General features: G+C 41.6%; 1 protein-coding gene across 1 annotated transcript in view; it reads right to left on the bottom strand.

The window, feature by feature from the left end:
- The window catches only part of dars1 (aspartyl-tRNA synthetase 1), a 35,911-nt gene that overhangs the window by 812 nt on the left and 16,920 nt on the right, over window positions 1-18,179 (bottom strand). The window contains exons 7-17 of the mRNA XM_084362269.1: window positions 17,418-17,520; window positions 15,603-15,683; window positions 12,827-12,886; window positions 9,830-9,941; window positions 6,414-6,548; window positions 4,561-4,708; window positions 2,255-2,401; window positions 1,890-1,932; window positions 1,053-1,133; window positions 339-450; window positions 77-148 (exon numbers count right to left, since the gene is read on the bottom strand). Coding sequence (XP_084218395.1) covers window positions 77-148; window positions 339-450; window positions 1,053-1,133; window positions 1,890-1,932; window positions 2,255-2,401; window positions 4,561-4,708; window positions 6,414-6,548; window positions 9,830-9,941; window positions 12,827-12,886; window positions 15,603-15,683; window positions 17,418-17,520 — 1,094 coding nt within the window. The remainder of the gene's footprint in view (window positions 1-76; window positions 149-338; window positions 451-1,052; window positions 1,134-1,889; window positions 1,933-2,254; window positions 2,402-4,560; window positions 4,709-6,413; window positions 6,549-9,829; window positions 9,942-12,826; window positions 12,887-15,602; window positions 15,684-17,417; window positions 17,521-18,179) is intronic.

Below are 18,179 nucleotides of genomic sequence, written 5' to 3'. Positions count from 1 at the left end.
TATTGTGTGATGCTACCCTTTTAAAACAGTTTACTGTGGTCAGTAAAAGACAACAAGTCTGCTATGGGTTCCTTACCGATGCCTCCACCGCCATGTGGGGGAGCTCCATACCGGAAGGAGTCGATGTACGACTTGATCTTCTCCAGATCTGAAGAATGAAAACAAATACGTTCAGTTGTGAAAAACTTTATGCTTCCTTTCACCAACATACACAAACCACCGATTAAACATATTTCCTGGTGTTGTAATTCAAACTAGTCACCGATAGAGGGAGACAGAAATTGTGATATCAATACCAATTTAACATAGCTTACTGTATATTCACTCTATACTCTTACCAATCTGGTGATGGTTGGCCCGGTCGGTCAGCAGCTGAGCGTCGTGGATTCTCTGAGCTCCAGACAGGATCTCCTCACCTCTCATGAACATGTCGTATGAGTTGGAGTATTTCTAGACGAAAGAAAAAACAAATGTCACTTGTGAGTTCAAGAATCCAGCCGACAAAACCTAAAGACAAAAAGATAAAGTTATGAAAGTTAAAAGAAGGACTACAGGGTGACAGTGCCACAGTCTGGATCAACGCAGGACTGCAAAACCCAAGATACAGCCGAAAACATGGTATGGCATGGCAAAAGTATTTAACAGCTGAGCTGAATCTGTCCTTATCTGGTACTAGCAGCCAAATAAGGAGTTTTTGTCATGCAGGCAAGATTCTCAACTGAAAAGACACATAAATTAGCAGCATGGTGGCATTTACGTGACCCTGCTAATGATGCTATAAAAATGGTATTAATACTTCAGCTAAATTCATCATGACCACACTGCAGGGAGCTTTATTTGCCCAACAAAATCCTTTGTGCCGTTTATCAGCCAGTCAATCGAGCAAAGGACAGAAGGCTGGAGAGTCTTTGGCTCGTGGACAGCTGCTCTCTGGCCTGTGCAAGTTTAACCAGAGGTCAACCACAAAACTCATTTGCAAACATTTACATAACATTTGTTACTGCGCACTTATTACTATGTAGCATGTGTGTATGAGTTAATTAGAGACTTACAGTGTCGTTTGGATCCGGCATGGTGTAGAAGGGTCTAACAGCCAGTGGGTACTTATCCAGCACGTAGAAGTCAGTGTCATACTGAGGAACAAGACAAAAGTCGATGCAAAAAGTCAATTGTTTTGTTTTTTTTAAAGACACTAATGATGTTTCTATCTTTGGCAACGCTGCTCAAAAGTTTTTGTGGTATGCAGTGATAATGAAGGCTCTGTGAAGTTGTAAGTAAACCGTCATCTTTATCATTTTAACTCCATCCTGAGACGCTCTGGAGGTGCTCACTGTGGCTCAGGTGTTGTCATTTAATAATTGGAAAACTTTTAAATTTTTGAAGCACTCTGATGAAGGCCGACAGCTGATGAGTGCTGATTTAAATGCTGCAGCCCATCACGTAAAGGCTGTTTTATGACTTTAAATTTGCACCTGACAATTTTTAACAGTCAGTTAAAAGGCTCATTCTAAGGCATCGTTATCACAGATTCCTAGTGCAAGGTGATTATAAACTAATGAAATCCTAATTCTTATCATTATATTTCAAAAGGTTCCCACACCTGTCCCACCACCAGCACTTTTCAAGCATTTTTAAGGTTTTCCAGGTCCTAAGCATATAAGAAGTCTTTACGTATCCTGTGTTATAAACACATGTCTGGCATTCAGGACTGTCCCCTTACACTTGATGATTCAAACGATTCAGTCAGATAGCAATTTATTGTGAAAGTAATGCAATTTCAAGAATTACAAAATCAACTTTTCGTCGCTGACTTCATTTTTTCCCCCCGATAGTTTCCCCTGAATCCTCCACCCTGGACCTTTAAGTTAATGAAACACAGTTGAACGTACCTTTTCCTTGACAAGACGGCCAAGCAGCTTTTCATTGGGTGTGCTACAGAAAAAACAAAAAGGTATTAACTTTAAGACTGATAACTTTATATTGTCATCACACTGTTTGTTAATATTATTAGATATTTCATTCTATTCGTGTTGTTTTATCCCTGACCAAAACCTATTACTTTGCACTTCTAAACTGTACTGTAAATAGTTAAAAGGAACAGGACAAACAAAAGTAGTACGTGACTATCAAAAGTCTGCTTGTGTTTCACTTCCTCTCTGAACTCACATCAGCATTTATTTCTGCTTTTATAAAAACAAAATCATCTGACAGAATGAGTGGGATGTGAGAAACAGTGCGTGCGATGTGCTCTGACCTGAGGTCGTCCTCGTCACCCATCTCCACCCCGGCCTCGCGCAGCATGGCCACGCCCTCGGTGTACTCCAGCCTCAGAGTGGGCTCCAGGAATTTGAAAGGCTCGCTGGGGAACTGCTTATTCACCGTCTGGATCTCTGTCTGGAAGCTGATGCAGACACACGCACACACACACTCATTAAAACCAACTCAGCAGGGTTCAGGATTCCTACCCACACAGAGTCAAGTGCCAGATAATTGTGCCTTTAGTAGTTAACCTGACCAGGGTCAAAGCCCACAATGGTCAGTAACATTTTAGTATTGAAACAGTTTCTTACAGTTTTGTACCATATAGGAATTTCAGACATCGTCTCTTCTGGCACACATGCTCTGTTATTATAAACAGAACGAAGCAGAGCGAGTAGATGTAGTGAAAAACACCTATTGGCAGATTTTATTGATAATAGCGAAAAGATAAAACCTGATACTGCACTACAAGGACATATTAACTGTTTATGAAACAGTCCAATTTAATACTGATGCCTCCTATTTGACCTACATAAGCAAACAAGACCATCATTAGATTGGCTTTTTCTATGTAATTTCACTTAATGCCCAACGATATCATAACATAACGGGGCATGCTGATAATTTCAGCTTTCTCAACAAAATTACTATCTTCACACATCCAAATGTTAGCTGTAGGCTAACCGAGCGCTAGGAACGGCACGAAAAACAAAGTTTTCTCTTTCACCATCGACAAATTAGTCATTAATTTCACATAGCCACGAACGAATATATTTTCTCACACATCCCCTGAAAACAGCTGTGTGTGAAGAAGAAAAGGAAATTGTTAAACATGCGGTGCGTCTTTCTTTTACTCCCCATCAAAACAAATGCACTTGCTATCCAGATCGAAATCTTTGGACACAAGCTTTTCTTCTAAATGTGCTTTTTTTATTGTAAAGGAAGTCAAAACTAAAGTAGATAAAGTTTTTTATAATTATTACAAAAAGGGACAATGCTTACTAGATCACAATTAGAAACAATGGAGGTGAATCTGGGAAAGACTTCCAACAACATATATTTTAAAAGCAACATGAGACAACAAACAGGTGTCCACAAAAGGCAAAGTCATTTTTGCCCGACGTGCACTCAAACGCACATGCAACATTATTGACGTCATGGAAGGGCACTCTGGAAGGTCATGAGAACAAAAGTCCATCAGTCAAACTGTGCTGAGAAAGAGGAACTTGGTGTCTGTTGTTTGTTTTCAACTTGTGACTACTGACATTTACAGTGACGTGTCAAACGAGTCATCTGCGCCTGGTCTGGCATGAAACCTAATGTGACCCTTCTCTGGAACAATGCCTCCCCAAGACATTTAATTACTGTCTTATCAAAAGGTGTTTTTTGTTTTCATGAAACTGTCCATCCCATGTAAAGCCCCTTCTACCCTTCTTAATAAATGCTCGAGCTATTTCACCTCATCAGCCAAATCTCCCTAAATTTCCCTTCTTTATTCACACCAACTAAATTCATTAGAGCACAGAAGCTCGTCTTTGCCAATTGTCTTTGGTTTACGTAAGTAGTTTGGCGCACAGTATAACAGGAAGTAGACTTCTATGTCATAATAATCAGAATCAATGATGAAATTGGGGCATTTACAACCTCGGACTGTATCGCAAGCAGTTAGGCCTCACCTCTGTACTGCTTGAGGTCAGCAAACAAGCTGTGAAGATGAAATATCAGTTTTAAGATCTATCATTTATGCAGCCTTCTTACTTAGCTCTTCAGCAGCTCACAATGGTGAGAGAAACTGCATCTATATCCAAGTGTGAATGTCAAAAACTACTGCTGTACTTGAAGCCAGCATAATTGAGCGTTCCATGCTTGTAAAGAGCGTTAACCCCCGCTGTCTTCAATCCATTCGTTCTGCTGTAACAGCTCTGTTCACCTGCAGCACTGATTCACACCACTAGGAGGCAATAAAGCCACATCATAACATTTTCTTGTAGGCAGAGTGAGTGGAAGTCACTGACTTTCAACAGAGCCCACAGCAGTGGCTGACGGTGTTTAATATTCACAGCTGAAAACAGCAGAAATGGCTTTGCTTGTAAATACAATATTTAAACTTTTTGCCCTCCGCTGAATTTCCAACCCTGGAATTGATTCTGTCAAAATTCACTGCTTGCGATATGCAGAAAAACAAAACTCGAGCCTCTGTGGCATGAGTCAACTTTTGCTCACCTTAACTCACAGAAAGTTTGAGCATAACAAATCAAGAGAATTGTCCCCAAAACTCGACTGAATGAATCTTAATCTCACTTGTCTCTCAGGCCCTTGAAGATCTGCACCATGGTGTCGGTGATGGACTCGATCACTTCGTGGTAATGGTAGCTGAAGGCCATCTCAATATCCAGACCCACGAACTCGGTCAAGTGACGATGGGTGTTGGAGTCCTCTGCCCTGAAAACTGAAATGATGCAGATTTGATATCGATGTCTAAAAGAAGAAAATGGGTGTAGCGGAAAAGTTTATCTGTTGGTATCCTTTATTGTGAAGCCAAAAGTATGATATGTATCGCATTGTATGTATAAGTATGGTAAATTAATGACATTACTAGAATGGCCCAACCATCCCCTTTAATTAACTCGAGCCAAATCCAAGATAAAATAAAACATATTTAGATCCCATAGATCTGGATTTTTATTCAGATCTGCATCAGACTGTACCCACTCATAGATACCAGACACCTTCCATCAAGATCCAAGCAATATTCCCTGAGAAATAAATAAAAATGTTGAAATCTTGCAATGAAAACTAAGGTGAGAAAACATCCTGGATCTGTCTCTTTTATCCGGATCCACTCTGAAAGTTAATTAGGACCCATCCTCCATCGAAGTATTGCGGAAATCCGTTTAGTAGTTTTTGTGTAATCCTGCTGACAAACCAACCAACGGACAAAAAACATAACCTCTTCAGCAACGGTAATCAACATATAATTATCCAGAGGTGTGCGTTATGGTTGCACATAAGAGTGACTGCTCCGGGCCTCACTAATGTGAAATCGGGAGTCTTCTTTCTTTGCTTTTTTAATCTACAGGTCTTCAGACAGGTGGAGCGGTCTTTCCACATGCATGCAAACAGCTGATTAAAGGTGTGTCCACATCCACATACGGCTGAATGTAGTGGAAATCAGGCACGTGGGCACGCACACAATTTCACAATGACTGAGATTTGTGTAACACAACCATGCACATGTTCGGGTTTTTAAATCCACACGCGCATATTTCTGCTTTTGTATGCACACGGAAGTTTAGCCTAGAGCCTACACAGTTTTATACATCTGACCCTTGCATGCATTTACAGAAACAACCAAGAAAAACAGAAAACAACTCCAAACATAACTAACACAGCAAATGTCCCTCTGTGCCTAACACCAGCTTTGTGTTTGCACCTGGTTGTTCCCTAGCAGACCTCTTTAGTTGATTTCAGATGGTGGCACCATAGCTGTGGAGGCAGCATTTTAACAGTACTTCTGGCCCCCTGAAATTTCGAGGAGAGGTTATTCTCCTCAGTTGCTGAATGGGCACGACCGTAACTAAGGCAACAGCGGTGAATACATTGTTGCTTTAGAAGCAGTGATGACCTTAAGCCCTTTGATTTCTCCGGTGGAGCTACAGCGAGGCAAACAAAGACCTCGACCTGGTCAGTGGAATACTGAATGTGCTTTCTTCTCCCAAATGTTTTATTCTATCTCGGTGAAAAGATCGTGTATCACCTTAAATCAGATACAAGCAGCAAATTGAAAAGAAAGTTTTGTATTTCTGCACGTTGTTTTGTTTCATACTATATTTCTTCAATCAGATGGTGGCAGTGTTTGCTTACCTAAAGAGCTGCAGGGTCTCTTAAACCCAGTACAGCACCATAAAGTCATTTACAAGCCCCTTTGTGTCACTAACACACTAAGCTATACAGCTGCTCTGACCACAGTGAAAGCAACAGAGGGAGGTCTGTTAAAATTTAACTGTCTAAATGCGTTTGGCGCCATTTTGAAAACATCATCTCAGTTATTAGGGTCTAGAGTTTCCACCATGACTCTAGTCGCTCGTTTTGCCATTACCCATTTCCCATAAGTGACTGAAATGTGTGAGGAGACCGATGGGAGGCAGGCTTACCTGGACCCACACAGAAGACCTTGTCAAAGTCAGCACAGATGCACATCTGCTTGTAGAGCTGGGGGGACTGGGCCAGGTAGGCGCTGGTTTTGAAGTAGGACACCGTGAAGACGTTCGCTCCGCCTTCACTGGCAGCTGGAAGTGAACAGGGAAAACATTTAGATACAAAATGAGGTGCTTACTGCCCCGTGGCACAAAATGACCAATCACTGCTGGGGGTTGATACGGTTTTTGACGAATACACCTGAGTCCACTTTGTATGAAACTGAGGTTTCTCACTTTATAAACTCAGAGGATATTATTTCAATGATACATACGACCTCAGTAGATGTTTCAGTTTACACTAACATTTTCTTTCTGACAATAAGAATATGGAAATGCTAACTGTTGTCTACTTTAAATGCTGGATGAGTTTAATTATTGAATGCAACCATATTTTTCTGCATAACCAAGATGACTCCAAAGGAAACACTGTTGTACTATGTTCAGAAAGCAACATGAACACGGTGGGAATCGGTCATTTTGCTGTGCAGAGCCTGAAATGCTGGTTGATACTGAAATAGCGAAGTTGGGTTTGCAAGTGGAGCCACATGTCCCGTGACTCTGCATGAGTAAGGTTCCCTGTGTAGTAATGCTTTCAAGTGTGTGAAAGTGTAAAGACACATGATCATGCATTTGTTTCATAACCAATCAGAAATATCTCAGCCCGTGTGGAAGTTTCTAAGACGAGAGGTTTGAAAAAGGATGCTGGGAGAAATATTGATCCACGCAAACCTAAACACAGCCGTGAGCGCGTAAACATTTGACAGAATGGCTGACACGGTATTGACAGATGAAAGCACATTTAAGTGTAAGTATTACGTTCTTTGTACTAAAAATTTAATTTGGTGCTGAGGCTGAGACAGATATAGGAGCAAGATGATCAAACTTCAAGGCGCACTGTCATGATGAAGTAGTATGTCCAGAGTGTATGCATACTGCATGCGACTGTATTTACTTTTTGAGGGCAGCTGTAGTACGCACTAGAAGTAAAAACGGAAAAGTCTAGAGGCAACCGACAGACGAGGAAGGTCTCATTTTTTCATGTCATGTTAGAGTCCGCTCCCATACGTCCAATAAAAAGTGATTAAAACATGTAAATTCCTACTGATTGTTACATAAAGCCTCTCTAATTGTAGCAAATTGGCTTTAATAATTTAATACTTGCTGCATGAATGGATTCTCGGCCATTAACTAAGATTTTTCCCTTGATTACTTCCTAGTAAGTACAGAAGTTGCTGTGCATGAATTACAATCTTAATATGCTTGGCTCAGGACGGTCCTCATGAGGTGGTAGTTCCACAGGAATAGTTATTCTTCCTTAATAACACTTCATAAATATGGTCTGTTCTTAAGTGGCAATGGACAACTTTTCCCCACTAGAGTTTCCAAGTGGTATTATTGTTAGCCCCGATTTTGCAAAGACAACTGGATCGTTTCAAAACGTGGTAAATTCAATCATCTAGCCTGTGATAGAAATGTGAAAGCAGACAGAAATGATGCCAGGCTGCCAACATGACTGGATCGCCAGTTAACCTTCATTTTTCCCGGGAGATTTCGAGCCCCCGTGGCAGACAAAACTGCATAATGATGGCGAGGTTTACATGGAACCAATCTACATGCTAATGGTTTCATTATTCTATATCCACTACAATGTGCAAAAAAACATTTACTTCATGATTTGCTGAAGCAGAAAACTTAAAACTAAACTATTGCCACTTTAAGTAACAAGACAGGAAACTGTAGTGTTGACTCTAAACACAGAATGTGTCCTCGTATCTAAAGTGAGGTCTTGCTCATGACTAATTCACTAGTGTGTGGGTTAGAGAGAGTCAAACTACTAGTGACACGAAATTTAGAGCTATAAGGACACTATAAAGACATGACATTGTAATTCATGTACAACAACTTTCTTACTCATCATCGATACGCAGTAAGTAGGACTTTATTGAATGGAAACTCTCAGCTAATGGCCTAGTGCCTGTAGAATATGGTCATGGACAATAAGGCATTATTAAGTGTTTTAATGATGACTGATAAAGAGCCATCAGCCTTATCAGCAAATAGTTAAAGGTAAATATGCGTTTCCTAATCCTTAAAGAGAAGAAGAATATTTCCTCGACAGCTTCGGGCCACAGGAAGTGTCCCACAGACTTTCAGACTGCTGACAAAAGTCAATAAAAATCATTGATTTGAAACAGTTCTCCAATAAAAAACAGTACACATAGTTCCCTGGCATGTTTTTCAAAACAAAACAAAAACAGAATTATATAAGATAGGTCACCCTTACATAACACGTACGCGGTTCCCTATTTGACACGGACGTCAGAGGGTATTTATCTGATGTTCGCGTGCCGTCAAAAGTTGGGTGGGTGTTAACACGGTACATTCTGCACTGTACGTGCAAGATGGGTGTTGGCAGACAGGAAGATGTGGTTTCTGCAAAAAACTCACAGTGTTGATTCGCAGGTGCCGCCAAAATAAAAAAGAGCGGCAATTTTGAATTCATGCCAGGCTGAGTGGATGTCATTGGCTCTTGAAGAAAAGAGGAAGTGAGAATGTTAAAACTTTTCGCCACAGTTCAAATGTGGAGGGATGTGGGAGGCTGGGGATACGTGTATAAGACTGTGTTGTGAGAAGAACAGAGAATCTTTACTCATCTATTCTGATCCAAAATAACTGTTATAGGATGGTATCAGATTGAGTCCTGTTCCTATCCACTTACTGTATATGCAGCTTGGCGAACGTTTTCTCAAGGCTTTAAAAAGGTTTTCACAAGGTAAACTGTGTACATGTGGAATACCAAAGAATCTCTCACACCTGATGTTGAGAATTAATTTCCAGCATAAGAGAGACAAGCTCAAAACAATGGTGTCTTCTGAATTTCGGTGAGAAGATTTCTGTTCGAGTTTTCCCTGCTCTCAGTGAAGTGGGATGAGGTCTTTAGGGTGCGAGCTTAAGGGAGTCCTCCCCTGTCAAATTAAAAGGGCGTTGTGTGAAAATGTGAGAGTAGAGGAGCTGATGTGAGAGTCGGTCAATGCGTCGGAATTCCCAACGGGCTGGATTAAAATCCTGATAGGTCGGAAAACAATCACACTATTTCCAACATCTTCTTGTCAGACGTGCTAGACTGCGTCTGGGTTCAGTAACTCTCAGTTACTCACTGAAACTGCCTGCGTGAGAAACAACATGAGCTTGGACATGGACAGCTCATACAGGAAGTCAACCCTACAACTGTCGCATGATGACTCACAGGGCACCTGTGGGCGGTGACATGGATACAAGCTACTGAAATGTCTAATCAAAACTGATTTAACGCGCTTTTTCGTGTCACGTTGATCCTGCCACACTTGAGAACTCACAGAGTGTGTTTGTACCTGATATGATTTTCGGGGTCTGGATCTCCACAAAGCCCTTTTTAGTGAGGGTGTCCCTGAAGAGCTGGCACACTCCCGACTGCAGGCGAAAGACGGCCTGGCTGGTGGTCGTCTGTGAGCGGGCACGCACAGAGACACACACACACACACACACACACACACACACACAACCGCACACAGAGAGGCATTACCACACTTAGCGTGATTCATTGAATTTGTTACACAATCGGAACAGATGTGTGAAAACAAGACTGCCAATTTCTCCTCATGCCTCTCCTGACATGAAGGGTGAAACATTTATTTGCTGGCAGAGGAAAGACGAGCATTCAAACCCGGCAACAGCCCCAGGAGCTGTAAACCTGTCATTATAAATGTAAATGCTGAAACCAAGGCAGGGATAAAAGCTGCTCTAACTAAATCAAGAGATTACTGTAAAACCCCCAAAACCCCCCAAAACTGCAACAGTTGGTCGATTCTAGGGAGTGTTCTCTGAGGCTTTCACATGCTCCGTCGCCTGACTCATCTCAAATGACCACGAGATTTCTTCAATTGAGCTTTACTGGCTTTCAACTCCAGTTATTATACATCTTCATGAAGACGGGCTCTGGTCCTTTCAATGCACGACGCACAGGTTAATTAAAAGGTTCATTTCTCCCCTTTTTTCCCCACTACAGTGCCTGCCCGGTCCTGACGGGGCCTCCTCTGACTAATAGTTGGCAGAATGGGAACATGATAATGTTTGAACACTGTCAGGCTCATTAATCTGCAGACAATGCTTCAGGGCTGTCTGGCTCAAACTTTTCCATCAGCTCCAATCTGAATAGTTCGCAAAAAGAGGAAGTGGAGAAAAAATGTCAAATTTTCCTGCTTTGAAACAAAAAAAACATTTTAAAAGCAGTGAACCAAATTAACCATGCCAACCGTAAAACTGACTCATTTGTGTCCTGTGTCACACTTTGGGTTGTGCCCCACGGTGAGGCTGGGAAACCAATCTAAAACCTGCAAGACCGCATTGAAACATTTCAAAGCCCCTCCTCTTGTTTGCAGCACGTCTCGAGTGAGTAGGTGTCAGAGTGGGTGGGTGGGTGGTTAGCACTTAGTTGCTTCTCAAACTGGCACTTCCTTTGGTGGAGCTATTATGAAATAGACCTGAACTTTAAGTACTTCTCAGTGGCACAGAGTCGTGGCTTGAAACCTGCCTGTGGTGATGATCCACCACAGGCAAATTTCGAAGCCCAAAACTTCACTCCTGGGCTTCATTAGTCTTAATAGTAAATCAGTCACAGTTGATATTGCTTTAAACACACGAACAAGCTGATTCTCTATTGTAGAAATGTTGCACACTGTTATTTGAGTGTTGCGTGTCAAGCCTCTCCGCCTTTGTCTGAATTACTAAACATCAGTTAAACAGGTAATTAGCGGTGTTGTGGGAGAACTTGCTCCAGTTCCTTAGGGGTGATGATTTCTTGCCTTTTTCATCTCATGTGAGCTTAACCCCTTCTTATTCCTGTATGTAAGGTTGTTCTTAAACGCCTATTCAAGTCAAGCCCAAAGTGAATTCAAAGCTGTTGTCGAACCATTTCAAGAGCAGGCATGGTTTGGGGCTCTGTTGAAAGGTTATAAGATGATGTATAGGAGTTTGAACACACTGAATAATTTATGTTATGTTTTCTTCTTCATGCCTAAATGTTTTTATGCAAAAACAAGCCTGCAGCCCTTTTTACACTGCTTTTAGGCATATGAAATAGTCAAAAATAAGAGCTTTGGTGGAAAAACAGCCTATTCAAAGAGCAAAACATGTGGTACACTTGAGTGCCGAGGAGGTTGTGTTTGTGCTTAATTCTGATTTTTTTTCATGAGCATTTTCTTACTTGTAGATTATTCGATTAGACTAAGTTTAAACTTAAAGGGTAACTCCGCCAACTTTACACATGAGTGAGTTCACAGGTCTTGGGGAGGACTGCTGCACATGTGGAGAAGAAGTACAGAGCCTTTGTGGCTCCAGAGGAAGCTTGATAAAAGTTGATAACTCTGGTTCCGCTTTGTCGATTTCTATCATTTGTTTCTCTATAATGAGTCAACCAGTGTTAAAGAGTAGATGTGATATTGGACCAGTTGACTGCTTTTCAATACCTGGCATCTACATGGCCAACAATGCAACTTAGCAGGAAAAATAGTTGTTAGGAACATGCCTTGTCTCGACTCGACACCAACTAACTAACTAGTCATGTCTGACTGAACATTTGGCTCAAGGCAATCTAAATTAAAATGACTAAAAGTAACCTTTTCCATTGTGTTTCAGTGTGGAGCACCTCATGTTTGAGGCTAGTCATGTTACAAAGGGACTTCCTTAGGAACCAACTTATTATTGGAGGTGGTTTATGGTTCCCTTTTGGAGTGTCTGTCTGTCAGTGTGGGAACCACTTTATAGCTTCACTGGGCTCTTAAGTGCAAAGCTGATGACAGACCATCGACCATGAGCCCAAAGAGCACAGTGTTACAGAAACAGGTGTTGTTGTGAGGCATGTGAGCTACATGGCTCTGTACTGTGGTGCGACTGCCTTCCTGCCTGCCGCCTCATACATGTGGGAGACTGCAGATCAAAACAATGAGACGCTTTGTGGCTCGTCCTCTACTGCTGCTCGCACAGGTTTAGCACATCTCCCACACCACAAAAGACGTATAGCATCAGCCCGCTAAATCACAGACAATGTCTTTTTCATTTTAGGGGTGCAGCGGTTGGTGTTGCACTTCACAGTGGCTTAAAGGTCATCTGCTTTTTCTTTAATGGCAGGCATTGATTTACATTTCTCCACTTATTGTTTTCAGTTTCAGTGTTCTAAGATAAAATGTAAAAGATGAGATTAACAAAAAAGGATTGATATCTAAATTACCAGCTTCTTTCATGGTGCCAGAAAAATGCACAAAACTCAAATAGGAACACTTGCAAGAATAGATATATCGAGACATTTTTTTTTTTTCCTGGTAGCAACTTACCCTGAGATCAATCACCCTGTTGTCCAGCTTGGTGTCCTGGTTTACTGTGGCTCTGCCTTCCTGAGGGCAAACAAAAAACATGATCACATCACCCACTATGAAATATTCAACAACGGGTCCTGTTCTGTTCTTTTCATGGTGTGTGTCTGGGGTCAGTGGCATGTAAATCCTTATTTAGAGCCATTTTGAACCTCAGAAAGACGAAAATAAAAGGAAACATGCAATACTATTCCTTTTATGTATATAAAAAACAAGTTCACATATCAGCTATTGTCAGTTCTCAAAGCCAAGACAAGCTTATCAGCCAGTAAACCATAATTGATCCACTGTTTGTCCTAAAAACACTGAGAACTGCATGACTACCGTGATCCTACAGCTGTAACAGCAGCAGGTAAAAAAAAATACAGATGTTTTGTTCCTTGGTGCAACTATTGCAGGGTCAACTGCAACAATACACATCTGCAATGTGAGGTAATAGAGAAAATAGAAAAATGACAACAAATGAGAGAATAAATGTTTCATCGTGAAAGGAACCACTGCTTCCAGGGTCATGGATGTCAGGCTTCCTCACAGGATCCGCTGGGGTTTGAGCTAATAGCCTGCGAAGCCACATCCTGCTCCAAACAGCCCCATGCAGAGGGACAAAAGGTTAGACGGGCAGACAGTCAGATAGATGGGACTGTTAAGGCCTGTGTCTCTCGGGAGAGCAGGTGCTGCGACAAGTGTGTGACTGACATGTTAAATCCCAGCAGAAAACACCTGGGAAGCTGCTGCTGCTGCTGCAGCTGCAGAGATTGGCTTACTGGATAAACACGGACAAACTGTCAGCTGTCTCTGGTATGTAGGGACCCAGATATTGATTTTCTTATAATACATGTAGAAAGTGATATGTTAGTGTGACTTTTGATATTGATATCAACAGTTGTTGAGGTGAGGCAATTCATTCACTACATGCCGTTGACTCAACGGCTTAAATCTGTTAATAAAAAGGTTTGAAACATGTTGAATTGAGCAAATGGAGATTCTTTAAGAGCTCAATAACTCTGTCATCAGGTCTTTTTTCCCCTGAAGAACACAATATCATAATCTTACATTACAGATTTCAGCATTTGACAAACAAAGCAACATTATTCCAGTTTCCCAAGGAACGGAGGTGGTCGATGTAATGTATGCCGTATGTAAAGATCTTAAAGCTGCAATCAAGTGCTCCAAGGAAGACTACTTAAACATACAACCCAGCATTTATTCTGGCAACTTCAGAGGCTGCAGCTAGATCTCCTGCTAAACTCCTAAACACTGCAGAGGCTGTTTGCACAGATCTGTACTTGTTTAAAGGTCCAGTGTGTAGGATTCAGGGGGATTTAGTGGCAGAAATGGAATAAACTGTTCATAATTATGTTTTCTCTTGTGTATAATCACCTGAAACTAAAAATAGTTGTGTTTTTATTACCTAATAAATTATTATTTTTTATATCTATAGATGGAGCAGGTCGTCTTCCACCGTGTTGCACTGGCATGTTTCTACAATAGCCAAGAATGGACAACCAAACAATGACTGGCATTTTTTTTTGTGTGTTTGTTTTTAGCAGTGTTCAATCGTTTGCACTCTGCAGCCTCACTCCTACATGCCACCTAAACACCGGACCTTTAATGATCGTACAAGTTTCGATATTACACACCGTTTCCAAATTTGCTATGCTGAATTTCAAATCCCAAAAACAATATTCTTTCTTGAACTGAATCACCAACCAGTCATTCGTATCAAACTGACTTGCTGTTCAGCCGGCAATTCACAACCCAAAAACAGAAGGCTCAAAGTTTAATAACCATTAATAACCACCTAAACTGTGGGTGGGAAAAATAATGACTTCTTAAATGAATCACGATTCTCTCAAATGATTCAGCATCGATGCACAAATCTCCTTAATTGGAATTCAGGAGGCTCCCTAAACCCCGGCTGCCGGCTCTTATAAACGGCGTGTGATGAAATCACAGATTGCACGGAGCGGGCCGAGGCAGATGCGGAGATGTTATTCAGTGAATGTGATGTTAATCAGCGGGAGCCATTCTGCTCTTGAACTTGTTTAATTCAACCTGGTTTAATTACCCAATCCTCAAGTCTGCCAGAAACACAAATCTCTTTTCTCCCTAATGATATTTTCACTCCATGAAGGACAGAGTGAGTTCATGCAGGGATATGTTACGACTTAGCTTTTAATACAAAGTATACAGATAAATTAAAGATTAATTGTTTATCATGTCGCTGTCACTGTATATTGTATAGACCAAACCTGCCCATGCAAGTCATGAGTCACAGACAGTGGACTTTCTCTCTCTCCCACACACTGAGAGTTAGTTCCTGTTTCTCACACGTAAAAGTTGCAGTCAGAACTTTTCAATCAAAGTCAGTTTTCTTTTCTATCTGGCTGAGACAGAGATGTGATTGACATTACATGCCGGCTCTTTTCACCAGACAGTAAAAAGTTTCACCTTAAGAATGTACCACCAGAGGTTCATCCTATTCCAAGTCCCTACATTTTTGGTGGTGGTTTTTCACAACACATAATAGATCCTTAATGGGGACTTAATCACACATCTAATGGCACTAAACACCCTACAATGGGTGTGAACTACAGTTCATTGTTTCATTGAAAAGACTGGATAAGATCAGCCTCTGGGTGTCAGCCAATACTTCACATTAGCAGGAGGAAATAGCAGTGGAGAGGATCCATGGCCCATGCCCTCTCATCCATACCTACATTTGTCCATTCCTCACCTCTTCCCCTTCACCATCAGGCCTGACAGCATCCTCCAACTGCAGGGGTAGACGAGGCTCTGCCTGGCTGATGACAAAAATCTGAGAGGGGGAAAGATACAAACAGCATTAAAATTCAGAGGGTGATAAACCACCAATGTTTCCATCAGATGTTCACACAATGGAAAGTACCAGAAGGCCACAGATAGAATGAAGAAGTCAAAGCGAAAGACGGTGAGTGACTAACTGCTGCTGCTAACGTGCTAAAACGAGTGGGCTTTCTGTGATACAAATAATCACGTACACGTTGGGTTTTGTCGTCTTATCTTTTTAAGAGACAGCATCAGAGGGGTTGTGCATAATTTGATGTGCGTACTCATTTGCAAGCCAACCGCGAGATAATAAAGTGTGAAATAACAAGAAGATTCTCATGGATGGAGTACACATGAAACCTGTCCTCTGGCTCTTCCGCCTCAACTTGCTGTGATTTCAACCCTCCTACGGGTAGTTTTCTTTCTATCAGTCAAGTTCTTTCTATAAACAAAGAGTAGGTGTGTGGTTATTCATACATAATCCTTACCATCACAACCAGACTGTCAATCTAGCATCACTAGCATGGTTTAGCGACAGCATGGATAAGCAAAAGCATGAATATTAGCAGTGATAGCAATAGCTATATCATAAAAAGGCCAAAATACACTGGAGGTGGGGCTTTAAGGAGTTTCCTGGTGGACAGATAGCTTTACTAGATGGCATTGGCAAGTTGTCTCAGTAAGCCATGCAGCTAACTGACTGTGCCTGCACTTTACTCTGCCCGGACCGGGCGGTTGGAGCACAGACAGAGTATTGGTGTTTAAATGGATAGCAGCAGGTTTAATAAAGCTAATAATGCTTTATTTAAGCTTTAAGGCTAAGAGGAGAGCTAGCTGCATGGCTTACTGAGCTAACAAACTTACGGAAGCTACAGTTAGCGATTACTTAAAGGGCCAATTTGTAAGACAGTCGATTTTTGAGTCTCATTCCCAACTTGTAAAATACTGATGCTTTAGGGTGATGCTGATGACGGCAGCCGGCCTGACCTACAATCCCAAAGCGTCAGTGTCTGACTAGTTTGGAACAAAAATACCTTTCTTAAAAGTTAGACCTTTAAGTAACAAGTAAAGCTATCTGTCCATTAGGAAACTCCATAAGTTGTGCCAGAGCAGCCAGAGGACATCAGAGGGAAAACTCTCTCAATAACATGATCCACTGTCATCCAAATCAGTGAATAAAGTCATAAAGCTGGTTTTTATTTGTACTGTAATCAGTGAGGCCCGGTCCCTAGAAATATTCGACTCCAGCAGCGTCTATTGTTTTTCCAACCTTATCAATGTCTCAATTGTGGTCTGATTAAAAGTAAATTCCTTAAATCCAGGTTAAAACAACAATTTGTTGTTTGTAAACAGAAATATTGAACGGGTTTATTTGCATATGGTGTGCATCTGATGACAACGTGGTAATGCCGGGTGTAAACAGGACCACAAATGTGATGTTTTGGGGTAACTAATCATTAGGTACTGTGTTGAGTGAAGAGTTAAATGCTGAGAGTACATTACTATGCGTGGGTGTTTACATACTTTCATGACACCTGTATAGTTGCTATATGAGAAGATGTGTTCTCACCTGCTTGAATGACGTGAATCATGGATTACCCTTCGTCTGGGCACATATGTGTGTGTTCGCAGGCAAAATGTACATATTTGTGTGTTTTATCTTGCTATGTGCATGTCTGTGTTTACATTCCTGTGTGCGTGTGTGCGTGTGCCTGTTTGCTGACTGCATCGAAAGTATACACACCCTCTCGATGTGCAGCTCCACGTCCTGCTGGGAACAGCTCTCGATCTTTTGCTCCACTTTCCTCACCGACGCCTCCACGTCTACGATGCTCTCCTTGGTGATGCTGGGGGAGACAGTTGGGAGGGTGGAGTGTAAACAGATCACACTTGGAAAACAAACTCATCTGTGTGGGCGGCCAACTGCGTGAGAACAATATTTCCATTAAACTGTGACTGATGCTCACAGGCGAGAGCTTTCATTTTTCATGGTGTGAAGTGGAGGGGGTAAGTGTGGGATATAGGTGGATGACTTGGGGTTAGTGGGCTGGGGTGACAGCAAGAAGCCCTTTTTTTTTTTCCTAACTTCTACATATTACACCACATCCTAAAAATATAGCTGCTGCAACCACTTTTGCTAACTGGGGGGGAAAGGCCAAGTAGAGAGACCACACAGGCTTGCGGTGTTCATAACCGAACCGTTTTTTCTGCTTATAACATGTCAACTTTCATTAGGCTCATGTTAACACGTTGCAGCAGGGTAGAAAATGTTTCCAGACAGCCTACTTCTGACGCATTTGGTCGTCTGTTATGTAATGGCACAAAAAAGATGCACCATCACACCACAATTTTACTCACTGAGATCACAGACTATATAAGGAGTAGATGTCGCTACTGTGAGTTAACCTATTGGTTTGCGGACAACCATTTTGAAGTCTTGAGTTTGGCATTTCAGTCATCACCATCTTGTTTTGTTTGGAGCCAGAACTGACCAAGGCTTCTTCCC

The sequence above is a fragment of the Pagrus pagrus genome (assembly GCF_965226575.1).
Source record: "Pagrus pagrus genome assembly, chromosome: 9".
Lineage (NCBI taxonomy): Eukaryota > Metazoa > Chordata > Actinopteri > Spariformes > Sparidae > Pagrus > Pagrus pagrus.
This window is presented reverse-complemented; position numbering and strand designations above follow the sequence as displayed.